Raw genomic sequence first — 25,002 nt, 5'->3', positions numbered from 1 at the left:
GACCCTTTTTTACATAAAGGGAAACAAATTGGTAAAAATCTAGGCCCTCTATTTTCTGTCAAGTTTAAGCAAAATAGTTGTATAAATTCAAAATTGTACTTAAAAAGTCCTGTTAAAGAAGGCATCACATTTGTAATGTGATGGTTAAGAGAATGGGCATAGAGTTAGACATATCTGGGTTCAAATCCTGTGCTCACCACTTATGTTTTAGCTGTAACCTGGGGTGAATCATCTGATACTGCAGAGCTTTGGTTTCTTCATCCATAAGATAACTTTAGTAAGCGTGCTCTTCACAGAATTAATTAAAGGATTTGATGTAATAATGCATGTAAAATAATGAGTATTCAATAATTATTGGTATCCAAATCAGACAGACTTTCAAAGGGGCCTGAAATGCATTTATACTTTAAAAGTTTTGATAGGAAATATTAAAAATCAAAATGTATTTATGAACTTTCAATGTTACATAAGCATGCTACCAGTTACATTTTATAGTCAAGTTGCTAAAAAAGCCGATCCAACTGAGGAAACTGACATGATAAATTATATTTTAGAAAGATTCTTATAGTGGCAGCAGAACATAAAACTGGAGGTTGGAGCTGATGACAGATTGCAAGCAGACAGGCCTTTCAGATGCAGCCACAGCCCGGGATCAAAATTTTAAGAGCAGTGGTCATGGGGAGGGATAGAAAGATAGGATAAAGAGATACCTAGGAGATGAAATACACAGACTTCGTTTTTAAGGATGGTAAGGTTCAGTTTGAAGTTGAATCTAAACTACCAGATTGTAAAGACTCATATTATGTCCAGAAATCTGTAGGCTGAGGATCTCTAGAGTGTGCAATTTGAGCCATGGATAAATGATGTGATAAGCACAACTTGGAAAGTTTAAAGACAAGCATACATATTTAAAACCAAATACTAGTTTGCCCTTTATAAAAATGTCTGAATTAACTAAGGTCATCATCATAATATGTAGAGTAACCCTACCCGGTTCATAGTTCAGCATCTCAGAACATAGAAATGTGGATGCCAAAAGAATTTTCTAGGGCTTGGGAAAAGCCCGTTTAAGGTTTTAAAAGTGTGAAGCACTTGACTTCTAACAGCAAGTATACAGAAAGAAATCTTAGGCACAGAAGAAAAGTCACATTTTCACAGGTTCTCAAAATAGCAAAATATTATTCATTCACATCTCAGATGCTCTTCTTTTTGGAATCAAAATAAGAAGCAGACGTTTAATTCTGAGAACCATAATTTATAAGTTTTCCTTGATTATGCACAGTATTGATAAGATAGGGACTGATTCTAATTAAAATGAAATCTTAACCCAGGTACTAGAAATTACCTTTTTACACTATTAAGTTCATTTCATTCTATCTTTTCCTTCTTCTCCTATTCCCTCCCCCCAATCGCATAACAATATCTAATCCTTCCATCCAAATGGTACATAAACAAGCATAGTTTTCTTAGGAATTTGAAGTTACAATTAAAATACTTAGATACAGACTGTCTTAGATTAATGATTCCAATCATATGATTCTAATAATCAGTAAACACAGAAAGGACAAACTGTGAATGCAGAAAAACAAATATCTTAGAAGCTGGGTCTATTGTTAATGGGGAAATGCCATTTTTATAGTCTCTAGAAGGTACAATACACCTCATTCAGTCATTTAAAAGGAACCCGGCTATTTTAGCCATACCCGTAAATCTGTTCACATTAGGTAATTATAGGGTTGGAACTAACAAGCAAGAAGATATGAAAGAATATAAAATATTATGCATCATGAACTGAATTTAGAATTCTTTGTGTTTCATACAAAGTGGGAAGGTCAAGAAAAAGTGGAGGTGTAAGAACTGAAAGAACTTTAAGTTGAAAAAAGACATGAACTGCAATTATCTTCATATGCCCTATTTAGAAAAACATTTTGAAGCGTTAAAAAAAAAGAAGGTATTTGTTGACTACATTTTTAAACTTTCCATTAATTAGTTATGCTTCAGAACTCATTCATTAAACACCGTAGGACTTTTGACACACTAAAGAATTATGCACCTACCAAAAGACTGTTTAGGGGCAAGGATCCAAAAGAATAAAACTGCACCTGATTTTTGGATCCAGAAATTTTAATTAATTTTAAAATGACCTTCCTTTCAATCAGCAAAATATCAGTATTAAGGGAGAGCAGGGCCTGCACATTTCTCCTACCAGACCAACTTAGACAAATTCTCATTTTTCCAAGTGTACTCAAATGTGCTTCTGTTTAATCCTTGCAAGGCAAAAAAAAAAAATCATTAGACAAGATGAAAAAGGACATATTTCAATGTTCCAAGCCACAATTTTCCATGAAAAAGTTATGAATATCTGTGTACCAAAAAACACAGCAACAATCACTACAAAGCACAAACTACAGGAGGTGCAAAAAGACATAGATAGGGCACATTAACAATAGGACACTTTAGCATGCCACTCCCCATTCAAGGATAGGAAAAAAGTAAATGTATAGAAGACCTAACCAACTTACTTAATAAGGTAGAAAACCTAAAGATATTTCTCAAACTTTGCACCCTGATAATTTCTGGAACTTTTCATTAAGTTTGCAATTATTCCAAAAATAAGCAACCAAAAAATTACAAGAAGGAGAAGGAGGCAAAGGACAGAGGAAGGGGAGGGGAGAAGTAGGAAGGAGAAAGAGAAGAAAAAACAGGAGGAGCTGGAAAGGAATGGTCATCAAAATGTCAGGAGTAACAATTTTCCTCTTTCTTTCTTAAAACATTAAGCAATCATGACCATTAAAGAAACCCCTCCCCTCATTTTTAAGTAAGATGAAGTATTTTTTAATTTAGAAAAGTCTGAAAACATGCACTGTTGCTCAGTGGTTGAGTGTGGACCCATGAACCAGGAGGTCATGGTTCGATTGCTGCACAGGGCACGTGCCCAGGTGGCAGGCTCAATCCCCAGTAGGGGGTGTGCAGGAGGGAGCTGATCAATGATTCTCTCTGATCATTGTTTTTATCTCTCTCCCTCTCCCTTCCTCTCTCTGAAATCAATACAAACAAAACATGCATTCTCAATGGAAACCACCCTGAGATATCATGAAATGGAGCCAATGTGATGATCTGCAAGTCTAGAAGCTGGCCAAGTTAGGGAAGGCCCTTCTAGCAGGTTGCAGGCCCTTCCAGCGAAGCATGGGCAGCAGTGTGTACCCAGCTATAGCTGCCTGGAAGGTGGATCCTGCAGACTGTGTGAGCACAAGGGTGGGTCTGAGTCACGGCAGACTCACTCTTTGAGGCACACAGTGCAGTCATCTCTGACTTGCAGCATCACAGCCCCTCTCCTGCAGAAAGTCACCAGGGGTCCACAATCCTAGCATACAATCCCCTCAGATCGCCTCTCCTCTGCACCTAGACTGGAGGAAGGCTCAACACCGAGAGGAGCTCCAGAAGCCTGTCTCCACATCTGTCTCTCCAGAGATTATCCAAATCACAGACTCATAGAGAGGACAGGGTCATCCCGGGTCTCATGGACCTATGCAACCCCGCCGGCCCCTCTGCAGCCTCTGTCAGCATCTCGCCCCCCTACCTCTGCTGCTTACGTCTGCCTTGGGAAGATCACTTCCGGATCAAAACATTTTTTTAAACAAAAACCTTCTGACTGCTTTTTGGCTGAACTAATCCTTATTAGAGGCCCAATGAAAAAGCAAATGAAAGGTTGTCAAAGAGGTGTACATACAGTTTTACTCATTAAGCCCAGAGATGAAAAGTCTCTGACTCTCAAGACTTTTGAGGAGGATAAACTAAAAGCACACACTCAAGGAAATACAATGTGACAGCTATATGATGAGATTGGCCCAATACCCAGAAGCCCTGTGTTCATTTTTACTGTGTCACTAGGCAAAACCAGCTACCATTTTATTTTAAAACAAAAAGAAAATGCATTCTGTCTGTCTCACTGAGCAAATGATTGCAGCTTAACAGACCCAGCACTGAACTCAAGGCTTTCTCCAGCCCTCCTTTTAGAAAAAAAAAAAGTTACCAATGAAGAATATAGGCAACGCAAATGGCATGAGCACACAGCTGAGCCATTTATCACAACGGTCCTCAGTATAATATATTGGATGTCTGTTCTCCCACCCACCATTGACAGGAACGTGCAAGAAAAGAAAATACAGCTGTTTGGGGCTTGTGTCTTAGCCTCTTCTTTAAGCAAACAAGAATGGCTGTAGTATGGATATGCTTCATTTTACCACAAAGAATCGTTCTGACAAAATAAGCACTTGCTATGAAAGATTACATACAACTCCTTTATACTCCAGGAAACAGAACAGAACAAGCACTCAGTAGCATTAAACACACACAGTGCTGACTAAACAGTTAAGAAAAATGTTTACAAACAACAGTGTTCAGTCGTTTGCAACTCTGCACCATGGCCTCTAACTCTTACAAAGTTACGAGGACCTGTTTTCCTGGGAGGGGTCGCTGTTTCTCAGTGCTTAGTTCTGTCTCTGCCAGGTAATTGGGCTTTTTGAGATCAGTTCCTCATTTCTGTGCTGGATTTTGCTTTTGCAGTTGCTAAAATACATCAGTCAATCTCGTATTAACGAGAATAAGTGGCTTTCAAGCGATGGTAGGTTGACCTCGGAAGCTAAAAAAATCCAATAGTTTAAAATTGAGCTCATTTTTCATGAGACACAAGCCAGGAAAAATGTGATCAAAATGGAGTTGACATCCTGCAATTCTTACTTATTTCACTTGAGGAAAAAGCCAGAAATGATTCTCCTCTGACTTTATTATTGCTTCCTTTTATAGCTATGTGGGCTTCATGAACTTGCTGCTGATATTGGAGCAAAAAAATAATAATAATCTAAAATATCACTTAGCATTTGTTCTACCAATACATATATTACACTGTCCCCAAACATTTAAATTTAAAAAATGTTTTGTCATTTATATGTACTGCCACTGCCTTTTTTGTTAGTGCAACTAATTACTAGGTCTCTGAATTTTTGAATGAATTTATTATTAGCCAAATAATTTTCCTGGTTTGTGAATGGACAAAACCAGTTTTAAAAGCCTAAATCCACTTGCATTGTGATTACTCCAATATAGTGGGTCAAATTCATTTATTTCCGCATCACTTTTAGCTCGCTACTTAGGTCCGCTGTGATGAGGTAAAAAGATTTAGAGTACGATGATCTGCACTCGAGCCCTCACTCATGTACTAGCCGGACAAGTCACCAAACATTTTTGGGCCTCACTTTGCTCATCTCTAAAGGAAAGTGTTGAATTAGACAGGTTCTATTGCCCCTCTGAGACCAGCATTCTAGATTACTAACCTGACAATCACTCCACAAGCCATTTCCACACTTACCAACATGGAGGTACAGCCAAGTCAGGCTCTAGTCTAAAAGGTGCTATCCTATTGTTGCCAAACAAAGTGTAGTCCAACCCTCGTGCAGCCCATTAGGCTGCGACTAATACTAACGTTCTTTGCTGAAGCAGCATTACTAGTTTTCACTAAAATTTATCGTCTGATCAGTGACCCAGTTTCCAAAGTCAGCAAGCAAAGGCAATTTCTCTTAAGAAACCTGAGAAGCAAAATCTCCAAACCTGTTACGCATTTGCTACTACATTAAGAAAGTTCACAGTACCTAAAATAGCCACCACCTCATCATCCTGGATGACTTCCAGGGAGCCTGAGACCACAAAGCAGAGGGCATCCACGCTTTCCCCGGCGTGGTAGATGAGGTCCCCGGGCGCGCAGTGAATCGTCTGGAATTCCACCGCCAAGGCGCGCAGGCACCCATCGCTGGCCAACCGAAAGGCAGGGTGTTCATTGAACACCTTGCGGTTTAGGTGAACACAGATATCAGCTCTCATGTCCTTCGGGCAGATGGAGAGAACCTGAAGAACGTGAAAGAGGAATAAGTGAGAAGAAATGAGAAAGAGGCTATTTCAGAAAAAAAAATGTCCTCCCACAAATATTTATGGACTATGACAAAGTCTGTGACACACTGTACTTGACACTGGGATGGAAGAGTTCAAAGACACAGTCCTGCTCTCAAGGACCAAATAATAATCCGGTGAGGTGGGCTGATGAGCAACGGACTCTTTCAATACAGTACCACGTAGTGAAACATAAAGAGAAGAGTCTGGGGGTGGTCAGGAGAGTCTCAGGAAAAAAAAAACAACAACCATAATATAACTTCACCCAAGGGCCAACTAAGATAGGGCGTTAACATTCATTTTAGTCTAGTCTCTATTTTAGAATGTTTTATAACTAAATTAAAATTCAGGAGAATGTACTTTATTCTACATCAGAGGTGGATTTATAGAAACCGGTTATAAGAAAACAAAATCAACAAAAGCACCCTTGTGACTTCATTTGCTGTCACTGGCTGCTACAACTCCACTTTTTTCTGTGTATTTTTCCGCTCAAATGTTTTATTTTGCAGATGAATTTATGGCCAGGAAGGGAAAAGTGTATCCACCAGCCTTCTGTAGGGCTTGGGCAATTGCAAATGTCAATGCTGGCAAAGTGGGAACATCATCTTGCTGGCAGCCCTTGCATTCTGGCCTTTGACTCCTAAAGACTGCTGAGGACAGCAGCACAATTCAAGCTCTAGGCATCGCTTAGAAGAGCCAGGGTTAGGGAGCTTTGATTGCCGACAGCTTTCAGACAAGGCAATTAAAGACCCAGACTAAAATAGACATTATCCTCATATTTAACCAGGGCATCATCCAGTAAGATGTGGTTGCAGAAGTCAGTACTACCCAATTTAAAGATACATGTGCAAGCTCGCTTAGAACCTTCTCCCAATCCCCTTGGTAACCTATTTTTTATAATCAGAAATTATTTTCTTTGCTAGGTTTTCAATCCCTCAAGCTGAAGTCTAAGCTGATCCCCCCTCGCCCATTAAGTTACACTGAGTAATGTTTTCATATAAAATAGTTTTCTTTCCTACACTAATTGCATTTTAACCTTTAAAAATTATCTAAAGGTTAAAATAATCCCCTGATTGTTCCTTTTATGTGGAGCTCAATATCAATGAACAGTTGGTTATTTCCCTGTGTAGAAAAGTCCACCATAAATGTCAAGACCTTAATTAAATTATGCTGTCAGTATCCCTTCCCTTAACCATTTTTAAAACTGCATATATCATTTTACATATATAGTGTATCTGTGCTGGGGTTTCATACTCCTTTGAATTCCTATAGGTAATAGCAATTCAGCCCACCTAGCTTTCTGAAGAAATCTCACCTTTAGGGAAAGGAATGCCTAGCAGAGCTTCAGAAGCAATTGGCACTTCATTTCCACATCAGTTGCTTTTCATAACAATGTAATATTTTATTTAATATCTTAATGTTTAGTGACTTCTGACAGCATTATTCATTCAATAGCTACTATGGGGTACACCACTGCATTAAGTCCCTGGAACTAGAAGACTAAATATGACACGGTATTTGCTTTGGAGTAGATAACCATGTAGTAGGGGGAATTAGGTATGTAAAGAGACAATTATAACACAATGAGAAAAAATGACAGGGCATGGTCAGGTGACATGGGACATGTGCTGCTTAGAAGTCATTACTTATGACTTAGAGGTAGCATAAAAGATTGGGCTCCAGAGGATAGGTCTGGGTGCAAATCTATCACTTACCATCTGTAACCTAAGGTATTTAATCTCTCTAAACTTCATCTGTGAAATGGGTTGATAGTGTTTATTTCATAGGCTCATTACTGGAATTAAATGAAAGGGCTTAAGCTTAGCCCAGTTTAGCCTAGCACATGGCAAGGGCTAAAGAAATGGATTAACCTTATTGAAAATGAGTATTCCTACAAAGTTTATTGTCACTTTAGCTCCCTACAAAAGCAATTTGCTATTTTTCCTTTTCTACCCCTTTCTAAATTATGTGTCTTGACTGTTTGATGAGATTTAGGCACAATTAAGAAAATATTTCAGCATGAATCTAAAGTTATTTCAAGGACTAGCTAATGTTAATATTTTTCTCAAGTTGAAAATAAAATGAATGCTAGAAAAGCAAAAAAATAAAAATAATTTTAAAGTACACACACATTAACATTACACTGAATATCTTAATGGAAAAATGAATTGTTCTTCTATTCCATTTACTTTGCAGAATTTTCATTGTCTTAGATTCATTTTGGTAATAGTCATTTTATGTTATTTTAATTCTTTCAGGATTCATGCTGCAAATTAAATTTTCTAGTGTTAGCAACATTCTCTGTTTAGTGGCATATCAAAGAGAATTTTTATCAATTTAAGTGGATCTTCCCTTTATGTTTTACTTCATTTATGACACTGATTTATCATTTTGATTGGTGGTATATACTAAAGTCCAGATGTCATAAACCAACAAGTTAAAACTTCATGTTAAATAGACCAGAGCCACACCTCTGTCTCCATACATAGATAGCATATGTGCCTTACATGGTGTGTCTGCCATCCAAATATGAGTATAGTATTATTTTTTTCTATAAATGAAGGCACTAATAAATGTCTTAGGTAGTAAAAATTTAGTTTTAAGTGATAAAATTATCATTCAAGGTGACACTAAGACCTGGCCCATTAATCCCAATTCAATGCACTTGGCCTTGAATGTCATATCGAATCTCTTGTAAGTTACCTAATGGGTATCTCATAGTTATAAACAAGTGGAATTACATTTCAGTAGAAAATATTTAAGTTAAAGTGACTTTTATTTGTCTCTAGTGTTGATTATTTATCCCCTCTTCATATCAAGATACTTATAAATTAAAGTTGATTCTTAATTAAGACAATAAGTTTTCTCTTTGGAAGAGCTATGGCTGCATGCATATAAGGAATCACTTTTAGAATTCCGCAAATAAATTCCTGGGGTGGGGGTGGGAGGAATGACATGGTCGGGAAAATAACTCTTTTGATATTATTTATGATACCAGTCCCATTAAACCTAAGATCAAGAGGTATCTTAACAGACATCCTTCTGGCTCCAAAGATCTAACCTCAACACTGCAACTAGGGAACACTTAGTACAACACAAAATGATCATTTTACCTTGCTCTCTTAAAACATCCAATGGCCTGCTTCCCCAGGTAGAGCCGAAGTCCTAACCAAGCACGCAAGGCTCTTAACGTGGGAGCCTCCTTCAGCCACATCTCTTACTACTCTGCTCCAACCCTGCATCCAGTCACACAGTATTTCTCGCTCTCTGAACCTGCCATACTCTCTCATGACTGCCTTCCTACACGCTGTTCCTTCAGCCTGCCATATCCCATCATCCCCTTCTCTGCCTAGTCACCTCTGATTCATCCACAAAGCACAGACCATCCCTCTCTTTGCCATAAGTTCAATTTATAAACAGCTCTATCATAGAATTGGTAATGCATAGAAAGGGAAAACGAGAATAAGAGTGTTGTGATCTGCATTTTTTTAATAATAGCACACAATAGTAACATTGAATTATCAGAGTTGAAAAGATTTCAGCCTAAGGATTTCAAATTTTGACTTTCAGCAGTAAAGTCATTCTTTGGTTTTTATAATGAATTATTCCTTATGCCTAATAGATAAAGCTGATACAAGCAGAATTATGCTGGGTGAAGCTCTGATGGGATGGTAGACTCCCAGGCAGAGGTCCACAGGGGCACATTCAGTCATTCATCTAACTCATAGCTATCAAGTGCTAGTCCTGTGTTAGTTACATGCTGGCTACTATGCAGGCCAACCAGATCCAAGAGCAAACACTTCATAGTGCCTGCCTTGCTGGAGCTTCCACTCAGGAAAGGCTTTAAAAAATCACTCTTCCTAGTCTAATGCCCCATTTTACAAATGAAGCAAATGTATAGCATAAAGGTTATGAGATTTGCTTGAGGCCTCTCAATAAATTACCAGCCAAACCCAAAACTCTTGAATGCCCACTCTTAAGCCATGCTCCTCAATGAAGCGCAACCAGGAATAAAATAGAACATCTGGCACTTTCTGATGTTTTCTAGTTCTTTAAATAGTACAAAACTATAAATGGTGATTTCTGAAAATCATTTAGTGTCTAATTAATCAAACTAAGTTTACTTATTAGGAAATCACGAATGTCACCACCACCACAGAACTGCCTAGCTTTCTTTGCAAATTGGTTTTATTCCTAAACACTTTAATTTTAACTCCAATAAATGTATTATGTTTTAGAGTGTCAGTAAAGACATAACTATTCATTGATAAATCATTTATTTATGCTATTACTATTTGCCAAAAGGAAGTCATCTTATTAGAAATATGAGTCTTAGTATATTTATGAAAAGGACCTTAGCTAGATACTAGTATAGAGTGAACATTTGGTAAATCTCGCTCTCCTTAATTCCCTTCCCCCATCACTTTCATCCATTATGGTATTAGTAATTTAGAAAAAGCTTAGAAGACTGAGCATAATTACTTTAATTAGAGGCCAAGGAGTTGAATCAAGATCCTCTAGAAATTGTTTGTCTGGAGAAAGTCAAAAGAAGAAGGCTTTCTCCTCTCTTATTCATTCTTTAAATATACTTAAAAATGTATTTTAACAATCATCATACTCCATATAGGAAATAAAAAAACATAAAGAAGAAAATAAAATTTCTCCATTATCTACACTAGTAAAAGAGAAACATAGTAATTAGCGTACGACTGCTACCCTTCCCATTGGCTAATCAGCATATCCTTATGCAAATTAACAGTCAGCCAAGATGGTGGCTGGCAGCCAGGCAGCTGGAAGCGAACATGAGGCTTGCTTGCTCCAGTGATGGCGGACTCCAACGTTCCCTGCCTGCCTTGCCGGCCTCTGAGCTGGCAGTTTGAAACATTCTAACAAATATAGAAGCTAAACAAAACCCCAGAAACCAGTTTTCAGCCAGCCGGGATCTCAGAGCTGGAGTTATACATTGTTTCGATTATAGAACGCAAACAAACCAGATACCTGCTTTCAGCAGTGGAAGCCTCAGAGCTAGAGCCAGAGCTAAAGCTGGCCCAGAATAAAATTTTAAAAAAGAGGAAAAAAAGGAGCAGTTGGGAGCTTCAGTCAACAACCGCCAGCCTGAAAGCAGCCCTCAGCTCCTCACCCAGACTGGCCAGGCACCCCAGTGGGGACCCCCACCCTGAAGGGTGTGTGACCAGCTGCAAACAGCCATCATCCCCTCATCCAGGCTGGCCAGGAACCCCAGTGGGGACCCCCACCCTGATCCAGGACACCCTTCAGGGCAAACCAGCCGGCCCCCAGGCCTCTATCCTATATAGTAAAAGGGTAATATGCCTCCGAGCACCGGGATCAGAGGAGCCGTGAGGCCTCCTGGCACAGGATCAGCGTGACGGGGCAGCGCCCAAACCCCCTGGTCCCCCTGTGGCTCTGTGTGTGACAGGGTGCAGCGCCCCAACCCCCTCCCCCCCACAAGCCCTGCTCTGTGTGTGACAGGGTAGAGCCATAACCTCTCCATCGGCCCTGCCCGGGGTGTGAGAGTGGCGGCGCCCCAACCCCCTGATCAGCCCTGCTCTGTGGGAGATAGAGAGCGGCGCCCCAACCCTCCCCCGTACATGGGCCCTGCTCTGTGTGTGATGGGGTAGAGCCATAACCTCCCCATTGGCCCTGCCCTGAGTGTAACAGTGGCGGCGCCCCAACCCCCTGATTGGCCCTGCTCTGTGGGTGATAGAGGGCGGCGCCCCAACCCCCTGATCCGCCCTGCTGTGTGTGACAGGGGGCGGTGCCCTAACTCCCCTATTGGCCCTACTCTGTGAGTGACAGGGGGGAGCTCCTCAACCCCCTGATTGGCCCTGCTCTGTGCGGGACAGGGGGGAGCTCCCCAACCCCCTTATGGGCCCTGCTCTGTGCGTGACAGGGGGGAGCTCCTCAACCCCCTGATCGGCCCTGCTCTGTGCGTGACAGGGGGGAGTTCCCCAACCCCCTGATTGGCCCTGCTCTGTGCGTGACAGGGTACGGAGCCCCAACCCCCCTGATGGGCCCTGCTCTGTGCATGACAGGGGGCGGCGCCCCAACTCCCCAATCGGCCCTGCTCTGAGCCCGACCAGGGGCTGCACCTAGGGATTGGGCCTGCTCTCTGCCACCCGGGAGCAGGCCTAAGCTAGCAGGTCGTTATCTCCCGAGGGGTCCCAAACTGCGAGAGGGCACAGGCCGGGCTGAGGGACCCCCTCTTCCCCCCCGAGTGCACAAATTTTTGTGCACCGGGCCTCTAGTTTATACATATTTATATACCATTTTCATAAAATTTAAATCTCTAAAGGTTGATTTCCTGCCATAGTCACCCGATATCACATTAAATCATTTCCCATGACACAACCTAGTGACTTAAAAATATAATTAGAATCACTGCATAATAGTCCATTATATAATTGAACACAATTCATTTAACCACTTCATTATAATTGGATATTAAGATTTTTAGTTTTCCCTTTCATAAATCAAGTTGTAATAAATAACCTATACGGATAACTAATTGTTCAAGGATAGATTTTTTAGAAGTAAAATTAATGGGTAAAATACTATAAAATCATTTAAAATCTCTTGACAAATCGCCTTTCAGAACAGGTATATCAAATTACACTCAGACCAGTAGTGTATGAGAGTATCTTAGTATGTTTAATAATCCTCACAAAATCTCCCTTTTGCATTTGAAGAGAAAAGGCAATTTTATGTGAAAGAGAAGTAGATTTATATAGTGTAATGACCTAGAGAGCTGGAGAGTTTTATTCTTACCAGAGGTAGTCTCCTGCCACTGTGCCCTAGTTCAATGACAACAGATTGGTCAGTTTTAATCAACCTATAACCAATTCCTAATGTGAAAATGGGGCTGATAGGGATAATTTTATTTTAAGTGCCTGAAAGTAGTCAACTAAACAGGGCTCCCTCTTGAGGTCTATTACTGCTCTAAAGTAAATTATTGTATTGATTATCTATAATCAGGAATAATAAAGTGTCAGCTATTTTTAGTAACAATTGCTAATAAGTGAAAAAGATTCCCCTGTTTTCTTTCTTGGGACAAAGGAATATATGCATTAACAACATTTTGCTAGGCAATGCAGCCACCACTGACATTCTTCAAAATTATTGATTCTTTTGGTGCAATTAAGTTAGGCACTGCTGATTAATGTCTCCTCACCAATCCAATGGGTTGGTATTAAGTTAGTAAAAATCCATGGGAAGAGTCAGGGAAATGACATTTAAACATCAAACATTTTTACAATCCTTCCTGGGAATGAAGTACTCAAAGACTACCAATAAATGAAGTAAAGTTCTCTACAGGCATTCAATTCTCATTCATTTAATAGGAAGAAAAGAAAGCTCAACTTATTTAAAAATAAATAAATAAAATTTTAAAAAGCCTTAACCTCACAGCCATGTGCACCAAGGGAGAGCCAGCTGTCTGAATATATGTCTTCCAACTTCTGGGGTTATCAAAACCTCCAAGGAATTAACTCAGGAACAATGTAATGAAATAAACCAAAGTACATTAACATCCTTTATTTAAACTGAAAGGTCATATTTAGACCAGTGAGAGATTATAGATTAAAATTCATGTGTTTCACTTTAGAGATAAATTTCCTGTGAACAGACCTCATTTACAAAAGTGAGGCTTAAGTTTTTTGTTTAAAATTATAGAGAACCAATTCTATCAAGTTGTTCATGGTCCTGGTTTTGCAATAGTGTGACTAATGGAAAAAAAATTGTTACCATTTTTTAACTTGTTAAATAAAGCTGCAGATGTTTGGGGCCACTAACTTCCCAAAGTGAGGGCTCTGATGACATTTAGATTTTCTATTTTTCTCCATTCTCAATCTTATTTTTGTGCTTTTTAATATGCATATATTTGACTAAATAAGAATACTTTTCTTATTTATCAAAAATATTAGAAATATTTTCTAAAATTAGAAATATATTTAAAAATATATTTGATTAATTATCCAGAGTGGAAATAATATTGGAAATAACCTGACCATGATTTTTTTACAGTTACCTAAGACAAATGAGGTTTCCCAGCTCCTTCAAAAGAATGAGTTCCTCACACACATTGTGGGTGTACGTGAATTGGTACTTTAATTACTTGGCTATATTGACAAAAGTTAAATATACACACACACACACACACACACACACACACACACACACACACATACTAGAGGCCTGGTGCACAAAAATTTGTGCAATCAGGGGGGTCCCTCAGCCCAGCCTGTGCCCTCTCATAGTCTGGGACCCCTCGGGGGATGTCTACCTGCTGGCTTAGGCCCGCTCTCCTGGGTATGGGCATAAGCTTGCAGTCAGACATCCTTCTGGTAGCCAGGGAGACCTTGGGGGATGTCCGACTAAAGGCTTAGGCCCCCAAGGGAGCTGTGATGAGGAAGCTGGGGTGACAGAGGAGCCACGCTGTCCCGCCCCGCCATCCTGGGTCGGGTCGCATACCGGACACCCAGACAGTGGTCGGGCGGGCCAGTAGATCGTACTTGCCCCACCTGGCCGCCCCAGGTCGGATCACACACGGGATGCCCGGGCGGGCCAGCCAATCGCTGCTGCACCACCCAGCCGCCCCAGTCAGGTCGCACACAGGATGCCCACCACCCCAGGTCGCAGATAGCAGGCCCGGATGGCGACAGGGCAGGTGGGGTGGCACTGTCCTGCCCCACCACTCTGGGTGGCAAATAGCAGGCCCAGGTGGCAAATAGCAGGCCCGGATGGCAGCAGGGCAGGCAGGATGGCACTGACCCACCCTGCCTGCAGTATGCAAATTAGCCTCCATCTTTGTTGGTGGTTAATTTGCATATCACGCTGATTAGCCCATGGGAGGCGTAGCAAAGGTACAGTCAATTACCATGTTTGTCTATTATTAGGTAGGAGATTATCTTTAAAGGTCATTAGTATTCTTAAATATCCTAGAAACCAAACCATCATCTTTTTGGTATAGTATGCTCCATTAATATTATTTAAAGCATTTGGAAGAAATTAGCCATAAATGAATTTTGGTTTGTATATTACCTACATTAATATTTGTCACCACTGTCATCATAACTGAGAAACTAAACATGTCAGTAACACTAGTCATAAATCAAACCTATCGTAATTCTTATCATCCAGAAAATAGCCATAAATAACAGAGTAAGTAATAATGCCTATGAATAGGAGAAAAGACTGTCACAGAGCATGTAGAATTTTCATGTAACAGACACTCTCAGATGTCACTTAATGCTGCAAGCAACCCTTCCAGAGTCCCAGATCCTGCAAATATGACCTGGTTTCTGCCCATGGCAAATCAAAGAGAGAAGGTTGATAGAAATTTTGCTGGAGGTGAGAGTGCTAACTCTAAGGAAAAGCAATAGATGAGAGCCTAATGCCAAAGAAACATTCAAAAACCTGAAATGTAATGATGAACATATGGAAATCAAAATTTAAAACAAAATGCCATTTATAATTCACAAAATGAAATACTTGGGTATAAATCTAACAGAACATAGACAGGATCTGTATCTTACAAATTACAAAATACTGATGAAAGTAATCAAACAACACCTAACTGAATGGAGAAATATATCATTTTAATTAATTGCAAGACCCAACATAGTAAATATGTCAATTTGCACCAAATTGATGTATGAATTTTATGCAATTTCTATCAAAATCCCAGCAATTTTTGCTATAGACATAGACAAAAAGCTTATTCTAAAATTTATATCAGAAGATATATGGTAAGATCTAGAGTAGCTAAGACCATTGATAAAGAAACAAAGTACTAAGAATCACCCTACCCAACCTTATGACATACTATGTAGCTATAGTAATAAAGACTGTATAGTATTGTTGGGGAAATACAGCGTTTTCAACAAAGGGTGCTGCAGAAATTGGACATACATTGGGGGGAAAAAAAAAAACTTCAACCTAAACCTCACACCTTATACAAAAATTAACTCAACATGCATCGTGGATTTGCCCAGCTGGTGTGGTTCAGCCATTGAGTGTCAACCTATGAACCAGGAGATCAGAGTTCAATTCCTGGTCATGGCATATGCCTGGGTTTGCAGTTTCAATCGCTAGTAGGGGGCGTGCAGGAGGCAGCCTATCAATGGTTCTCATCATTGATGTTTCTCTCTCTCTCTCTCTTCCTCTACCTTCCTCTCTCTAAAATCAATAAAAATATATATTTTTAAAAATGCATCATGGATTTAAATATAAAATGTAAGTTTATAGAACTTGAAGAGAATGAAAAGATAAACTACAAACTGAAAAAAAACTTGCAAATCACATATTCAACAAAAGACAAAGATCTAAAATATATAAGAGCTCTTAAAACTTCACATTAAAAATATCCATTCATAACATGGGCAAAAGACATGGAAGGATTGATAGACTCACCTTTCCCTGGAATGTAATTGCTAAACCCACCCATCCCTGTAATGGCAATGACTTACTGTAAATGTGATATGGCCCCAACTCAGAAGGAACACCTTGTATGGACATATACATTGACTAACCAACCAGCTCTTGCCAAGTACCCCAAGCCCTTGTGCCTTCCTCATTCTCCTTAAAAAAAAAAAAAAGAGTTCTAACCGCTGCACGGGCTACTGCTCTCCCTTTGCGAGACAGCCCAGCAGGTCTTTCCTCTAATAAAGCCTGTGTCACCTGGTTTTCAGCCTCCGACTGATTTTCAAGGATGTTTCACTGAAAACAACATACAAGATGAAAAATAAGCACAAGAAAATATGTTAACATCATTAACCCTTTCAAATTAAACACACAGTGAGATCACTGCCCACCTAAAATAAAAAATAGCGATAAGCCTAAATGAAGTGAGGATGTAGAGAAATTAGATTGCTCATATACCACACATATAAATTGTACATCCCCTCTGGAAAAGGAGTATGATAGTTCCTTACAAAACTGTGTGCTCACCAGATGACCCAGCAATTGTGCTCTTGGGCATTTATCCCAGAGAAACGAAAATTTACGTTCACGTAGAAACCTGAATGTTTACAGCTGCTCTATTTGTAACAGCCCCAAACTGGGAACAACATAAATTTCCTTCGGCAGCTAAATGGTTGAACAAACTGTAGTACATCTATGTCATGGCATACTACTCAGCAATAAAAAGAAACAAACTTATTACAGGCAATAATGTGGGTGAATCTCTAGGAAATTTTGCTCAATGAAAAAAAGCTAATCTCAAAATTTTTCATGATTATATTTATATAACATTTTTTAAATGACAAAATTAAAGAGATTGAGGAGAGATTAGTGGTTGCCAGGATGTAGGAAGGTGGGTGAAGAGGGAGGTGGTTTTGGCAGTAGATGGTGACACAGGAGATCCTGATGATTGGAATGTTCTTTCATAACTTGAGTGGTGGCAGTTATGTAGAAGGAGAGGAGAGGAGAGGAGGGGAGGGGAGGGGAGGTGGGGGAGGGGAGGAGGGGGAGGGGAGGGGAGGGGAGGGGAGGGGAGGAAGAGAAATGTGTACACATAAAACTGGTGAAATCTGAATAAGGTTGATGATTCCTATGATGTCAAATTCCTAGCTGAGAGAAATTGGGCAAAGGGTATATAGAATCTCTCTACATTCTTATTACTGCATGTGAATGTACAATTATCTCAAAATATTTTTTAAAAGCTAAAATTTGCATTAGCCAAAGCTAGAAGTGTTGTCCCTCCCTTTTGAGAGGGACAATAGCCCTCCAAATAACCAACCCCCAGAGCATCAGGCGACAACAGGACACTGCATTTGGTGCCATTAGCACCGGTTCGCTGTGTTACTTTCCATAAAGCAAAAACCCTCGAGAAAGCATCTCAATAGCAGAACTGTCTGTGTGCCTTGGATTTACATATGCCAGCTTGACAGGAAGATTAGCTGAATCTCACCAGGGACAACTGTGGTTTGTCCTTCTGCTCCCAAGAAGAATGAAAGCCAAACCTCTGACCTGAGGCATTAGCCTCTAGCACAAAGCCAAGGGCTTTGGCCCAAAACACTCTGCTCTGGGAAATCAATTTGCAACCTTGTAATTTATAACAGAGTTCTCTATAAAATATCCCAGCTTCATCTTATATGCCCAGAACACTACAAAACTGTATTGAAATTTTCATTTAGACAAAGAGTTTGGCCCTTGGTAATGCTTTTTAACTGAATAAACTATACTGTTATTTTCCCCTTAAAAAATCCTTTATATTAGGTTTGTAAATTCTGTCTAATCTAACAAACTGAGGCAGCAGTATCAAAGAAAAGGAAGTAACTCCTTCCCTAAGTTCACAGAGGTTTGCAAAGTGCTCTCAAACAGTTCTATCATTTCTTAGTACTATTTCATTGGTTCATTGATTCATTGATCACCTCTGAATGCCAGAAATATGCTGTCTTTTGGATACAGACACACACACATAACTACACAGCCACTACCTTCAGAAGTCTCTAGTCTATTGGACAAGTAAGATATTTTAGCAACAACAATAAACTATATTATTATATCAATGAGATCTGAGCAACATATTGAGGAAGGCCAAATACCTGAGTGACTTAAAGTATACCTTCCCTAGGACTGTCAGCACCTTTATGCCTATTTGTGAAATCACAGTACTAGGTATCTAGTATTGCAGTGGAATAGCAAACACATTTCCCTTTCCTAAGGTTCAAATACAGCTCAACAGGAATTTCAATATTTTTTTCTTAGGTTGAATTCATTCCAATTTTGAAAGAAATAGAAAATGAAAATGTATTTTTACAAAAAGTATATAATGTAGGTAAAACAGTATCAGTAGGTCAAAGGAAGCAAAAATTGATTTCATCTATCTTGCTAGATTGCACGTCCTGTGTGACAGAAATTGTCTGCTTCATCATTGTCATCCCAGAGCCTGGAACAATGTCTTGTAAGTAAGGACTTAATCAACATTTATTATCAAATACTGGAACAAGAAACAGATCTTTAAGTTCTAACCTGTCCATCAATATCTATCTAAATATATATGAATTCGTGACCAAACTTCCTGTCATGCCTCAGCTCTCAACATAGAGAATATTTACCTCCTTTTAAAAATAATGTTTCCTTTCCTTTAACCACACAATATTTATTATGAAGTTAATAAGCCATTATTAAATCAAAACTCTTCTAACAGAAGATTTAAATGATAATAAAGTATTACCATTTACAGTAAAGAGGATGTTGGCTTGGGGTTCTAGTTTTATTTGCTTCCTTATCATATAGAAAAAATGGTTCTCAATTATCTTGAGAATGGTTGAATGAATGAATTACTTCTAATTGTACTGTGCTCTGTAATTTACTGAAATGTATGAGTCATTAAAAACATGCGAAAATTATGAGACCATTGATTTTTCTACTTTAGAAGGCACTCTAAAGCCAAGTAATAACTGTCAGATTAAACATGTAAGTCTCTTTGAATGTACTGGAATTTTAAATTGTGCCATTTGAAAAGAGGGATCTTAATCGAAACAACTAGGTGTAACTTGGGGGCTGTGCTGGTTTGCTTCTCTTCTAACAATGACAGGTTCCCCCTGGAAAGGTTGCTTTCCATTTATTTCTCATTTATTATCAAGATAAAGTTTGATACAAGGTTATAATATTAAACTATTAATTCAGACTCCATCTTCTGACTTTTTCTGGGTACTTCTCACAAAATCTTCCCAAATATTTAAATTTTAATCTCAGAAATGTAAAGATCATGAAAGAATATAAATTCTGAGACTGAGTTTAAGTGATTGAATATGGCAACTAGACTGGGAGACTAGAACTTGTCTCCTTACTGTTGACCTAGCATTTTGTTCATCATACCTCACCTATATTACCTCCAGTTTGTACCCAAGGTATGCAATCCTCTGATCTTCACATTGGGTTCTAGGAGTGGAACCTCTAACTCAGCATTAGAAGAGTTATGCCCAAGGTCTTGAATTCCTTCACACGAGCCTGCCATATTTCGTCTGAGCAGCCAACCTGTATAAGTTTTCTGATGGCCTTTGTTGTATGTTTAACTCTGAGATTATGATAGTGCAATTCCAGTAAAAAAAAACTAGTGGGATTTATTTTCAATGTTTAGGAAGATGATGATTGGGAAGGGAAAAGAAACTTCATTTGAAAAAAAAATAAACATGTGAAAAAACAGGAATAATTAAGGTGTGATAAGGAGATACTTGTCCACCAGATAATAATATGCAACAAGAATAATAGTAGCTAATAAAGATCATTGTCTCTGTAATGCAGGTCCAAATCCAAGTTTTGTTGTATGTGACCTAAGGCAAGTCATGTAATCTCTTAGAGCCCAAATTCCATAATAATAAATTGGGGATAATTATAGTACTTATCTATATATACATAAAAGGCTAAAATACAAAGTGTCCCCTCGGGAGTTTGACCAGGAGACCAGGAGTTCCATCACTCACTATGGCATGCGCTGACCACCAGAGGGCAGCGCGGAATGAAGGCAGGCCCCAGCCCACAACCTGCAGCCTGCAGCCAGGCAAGGGAGGTCCCGACTGGTAGCCAGAAGGTCCCAGCCAGCAGCTGGAAGGCCCTGATCAGCCCTGATCACTGGCCAGGCCTAGGGACCCTAACCATTCACGAATTTCATGCACCGGGCCTCTAGTGTATTGATAAGAGTGAAAGTTAAATATACTAAGACTATTGACCTATTAAATTCATAAAAATTAAAAAGATGAATGCTTAATATTAGCGATGTTACTATGAGAAAGGACACAGGTAAACTTATGTTTGTTATAGCTCATTTGACCTTTTAAAAGACGTAAACTTTTAAAATTATATAAGCTAAAAAAAAATATGCATGCCCTTTGACCTGGAAAATGCCATTCTCAATGTTTACCTTAATATAATCATTAGATGTCTTAAATATCCAATAATAGGAGATTGATAAATATGGCATATCCTTTAAATGGAATATAAATATTAACACAGTATATATTTATAATATAAATATATGTTCTCAAAATCAAACAAAATAAATGTGGCCAAGGCTTGGGGAGTTTCTGTTTCTAACAAGATTTTATGTCCCAATTCTATTGCTTTCTCTATTGTTTTAACCTATATTCTTCCAACCTAAATTAGTTTCACTCCCTCTCCCCTTTTTTATAAATCTCACATGGTTCTCTGTACTGTATTTCAAGCATCCTCATAATTTGGAATTGTATGTTTATTTTTGTTGCTAACTCTTTCCTTTCCCATTAGACTCTGGGCAATACAAGAGCAAGGATTGTGTTTAATTTACCGCTCCTTAGCAATTACTGCGATACCCTACAAAACCATAGTTCCCTTTGATATGGATACAAATTTTTTAAATTGGCTATTTTCCTATATAGAAATTCTATGATAATATAGCTCCTTCCCTTAGTAGATATTTCTATATCTCAGACATAACCCAGCAGAAATTAGGAAAGTGCAGATTTCCTCAAGAAAGTTCAAGACATAAAGCAATGAGAAAGAATGCAAATATAAGAGAAAAAGAGAATGTTTGAAGGTTTCAAGACAGATCAAGACTATGAAAAGTAAAATTGAGAGAAAGCCTCCAGATCATGCCACCATGTGTTCCTCTCCTTGACTCTAGGACTAGGCCAGGAGTAGGGCATGAAGTGCCATCTGAGGCAATGGGCAATGAACAAACACAGGGATCTTTTTCTAACATAACTATATTTGTATTTATCTATTTTGCTCTATTTTCTCCACCCTCTTGCTGCCTTCTGCTCTGTCAGACAGGGATGCCTATGGTTATTTGGCACTAATAGTAAAGGAGCTAAAAGAGACTTTTCAGTACTTCATAGACTATAAATGAATCCCAAATCAAAAGCAATCTTCCCAAGCCAAAGGACAGGCACCTCTTAGGTTTTATCATAAAAAACCATAAAATAGATGGGAAACTGGGTGGGGAGTAGAAAACCACAAAGCCCTGGAAGAAACATAAGATATAACAAACATAGTCAGATAATAACAACAGAAATTACACAAATAAAAATATCATTTTTAAATAGTTCGGTTTGTAAAATCCAACCATCTGCATAATCCTACCTTTTTCTAGTAAACTGTAAAAACTGTGTGGGAAGGACTAGAATTTCATTCAAAAGTAGGTGTTTCAATAACCATTTCTGTAGATTTATTCTAGTGAGAGTTTGAAAATGGATCAATCAAGGCAGCTCAGAACAAAACAGCAGGTTAGATCCAAACACCTCCTCATGCTATGACGTAGTCTGCAGCATGTGGATTCATTCATGGCTTACATTTCCCCCAAAGTCCACATTATATTTTTGTCTTTGCCTTCAGTGTGTATGTATGTAGAAGTATTTTATTCACCCAAATTACTCTCCAACTGTGGTTCCATTTTCACCTATATTTAAAGACAACAGTACGTACCAAATGGTAGGCAAACACTAAGATTAGAAATGGTGCCTGGCATGACCTACTTCTTGCAGTTTCTAACAGGTAAAGAAAGAAATCGATTATACCCACTATCGTCTACATTATTTGCTAACACTTATTATTGCTTATCTTATGCAGGTGCTACGTGGGCACTTTTCATCCCCCAGCTAAGTAAGTGAGGTGGGTGGTGGTATCTCCATCATAGCTGTGGACACAGAACCATGGCACGCACTCCTCCTGGTAAAGCCAGGCTACTGAACAAGTCATCCATGGCCCCATATGGACAACTCCTACTTCTTACTCCTGGACTATAACAATTAAATGATTCATTTGTCCCTTCCTCAGAGGCTAGTGGCAAAGAGCTGTTATATAACAACTGCACTAAAATAATTTCAACACGGTACATAAAAAGAATGGACTTAATATAATTCCTAGAGAGAGGTTTGAGTCATTCGGTATTTAACTTAGTTATATAACATCTCCTTACCCTTACTGGAGAAAACTAATGCTGTCTATTATCTGACACACAAAATGTTGACTAATAATTATATTAGCTAACAATAATGTAAAGCTAGAACTGCAACACTCATAAACTATGCCAAAAGTCATAACAAAGTATATCTATAATAATAAAAGCCTAATATGCTAATTAGACTGGACAACCAAATGATCTTCCAGACATCCATCCAGATGACCTTCCAGATAAAGTTGGGGCTGCGAGGGCCGTTGCAAGCTGCCACGGCTACAAGGGCCGAACCCTGTGTGTATATATATATATATATTAGAGGCCCGGTGCACAAAAATTTGTGCACTCATGGGGAGGGGGTACCTCAGCCCGGCCTGTGCCCTCTCACAGTCTGGGACCCCCGAGGGGATGTCCACCTGCTGGCTTAGGCCCACTCCCCGGGTGATCAGGCCTAAGCTGGCAGTCAGACATCCCTCTGGCAGCCCGGAAGCCCTTGGGGGATATCCACTTGCCAGCAGGGAGCAGGCCTAAGCTGCAGTCGGACATCCTTAGCGCTGCTCCCGCCACCACCACTGTGCTGGCAGTTGGCAGCCTGGCTTGTGGCTGAGCAGAGCTCCCCCTGTGGGAGCACACTGACCACCAGGGGGCATCTCCTGCATTGATAGGTCATAGTGACCAGTCATTCCCAGTCGTTCTGCTGTTAGGGTCAATTTGCATATCACCCTTTTATTATATAGGATAGAGGCCTGGTGCACGGGTGGGGGCAGGCTGGTTTGCCCTGAAGGGTGTCCCAGATCAGGCTGGGGGTTCCAGTGGGGTGCCTGGCCAGCCTGGGTGAGGGGCTGAGGGCCATTTTCAGGCTGGCCACACCCCCTTCAGGGTGGGGGTCCCCACTGGGGTGCCTGGCCAGCTTGGGTGAGGGGCTGAGGGCTGTTTTCAGGCTGACCACACCCGCGGGCTGGAAGCAGGTATCTGGGATTTATTTATCTTCTATAATTGAAACTTTGTAGCCTTGAGTGGAGCTGAGGGCTGGCCAGGGAAGGCGGGAAGCTTAGCTTCCTCCATCACCGGGGGCAACCTAGCCTCCTGCTCGCTCCAGCTCCGTGGCCACCATCATCTTTGTGATGGAGTGACGGTTAATTTGCATATTACTCTTTTATTAGATAGGAGGATATATATATATATATATGTGCATGTTCCAAATTCCTCTCACAGCAAATATTAAAGTTCTCATTTACTTGTAATGTTTCTAATAAACACTTGAGTCTTAGTTTATTTAATGCCTGATACATGAAAGGAAAAATAAAATTTCAGATAATGTCTACCTTTTCAGATAAGGCCTGAAGGTCAGCTAGAAAAGAGAAATGTCAAAAGTAATTCTGAACACTTACTCTGAATATTTCAGTAGGTAACAACTGAAAAGAATGTGTGGACATGACGATAGTTAAGTTCCCTTGATATGTTTAGGTAGGGAGAGAAATGTCACGGCTTTCAGATACTTGGGGCATGATGCTTTCATACTACAGACTGAGGAATATAGTTCTTTGTAATGATAGACTAGACATAGCCTCTCAGGCTTACTATATGTCTATTTAAAGTCTATAGGAAAAACATGCCAGTTGTCCCATTGGCCTGGCCTGGCTTAGCCCTATCAGGGATTCTGGGTCCTCATATTTTTTTAAAGATGGTCTTTATTCTATCACTTAGGAAAAAAACAGTTAGTTTCATTTGCAAAACTATAGTATTTAGATGTACTAATTTTAAAAATCAGGGAAAATAATTATTGAATTATTACAGAATTGTGGCCTATATTTTTTAATTTTTACTGAATTTATTGTGGTAATAAAATTATATAGGTTTCAGGAGTAAAATTCTATAACACATTATCTGTATATTGTATTGTGTGTTCACCATCCAAAGTCAAGTCTCCTTCCTATATTTTCTTATACTGGACCCTGTGAATATATGTGTTTGTATTATAAACAACATCTGATATGTAATAGTACTCAAAAGCACTCAGACACAATTACCATGCAATCTGTGTGGGGATCTGTACTACATTCTGTCTGCATTCTTAAAGGCAGGTAGTTCATTTCCTCCTGAAGGAGATAGATCATTGCATTTTTAAATACTTTGAATATTGTTTAAATTTTAATTTTTTAAGT

The 25,002-nt window shown here is 39.4% G+C and overlaps 1 protein-coding gene across 1 annotated transcript in view; it reads right to left on the bottom strand.

Annotated features, from left to right (window-relative positions):
• The window catches only part of KCNH5 (potassium voltage-gated channel subfamily H member 5), a 255,555-nt gene that overhangs the window by 73,100 nt on the left and 157,453 nt on the right, over positions 1–25,002 (bottom strand). The window contains exon 9 of the mRNA XM_070418754.1: positions 5,649–5,901. Within this exon, the coding sequence (XP_070274855.1) occupies positions 5,649–5,901 (253 nt within the window). The remainder of the gene's footprint in view (positions 1–5,648; positions 5,902–25,002) is intronic.

The sequence above is a fragment of the Myotis yumanensis genome, unplaced genomic scaffold (genome assembly GCF_028538775.1).
Source record: "Myotis yumanensis isolate MYYU_CA2020_CCGP unplaced genomic scaffold, mMyoYum1.0.hap1 SCAF_1, whole genome shotgun sequence".
Taxonomy (NCBI): domain Eukaryota; kingdom Metazoa; phylum Chordata; class Mammalia; order Chiroptera; family Vespertilionidae; genus Myotis; species Myotis yumanensis.
This window is presented reverse-complemented; position numbering and strand designations above follow the sequence as displayed.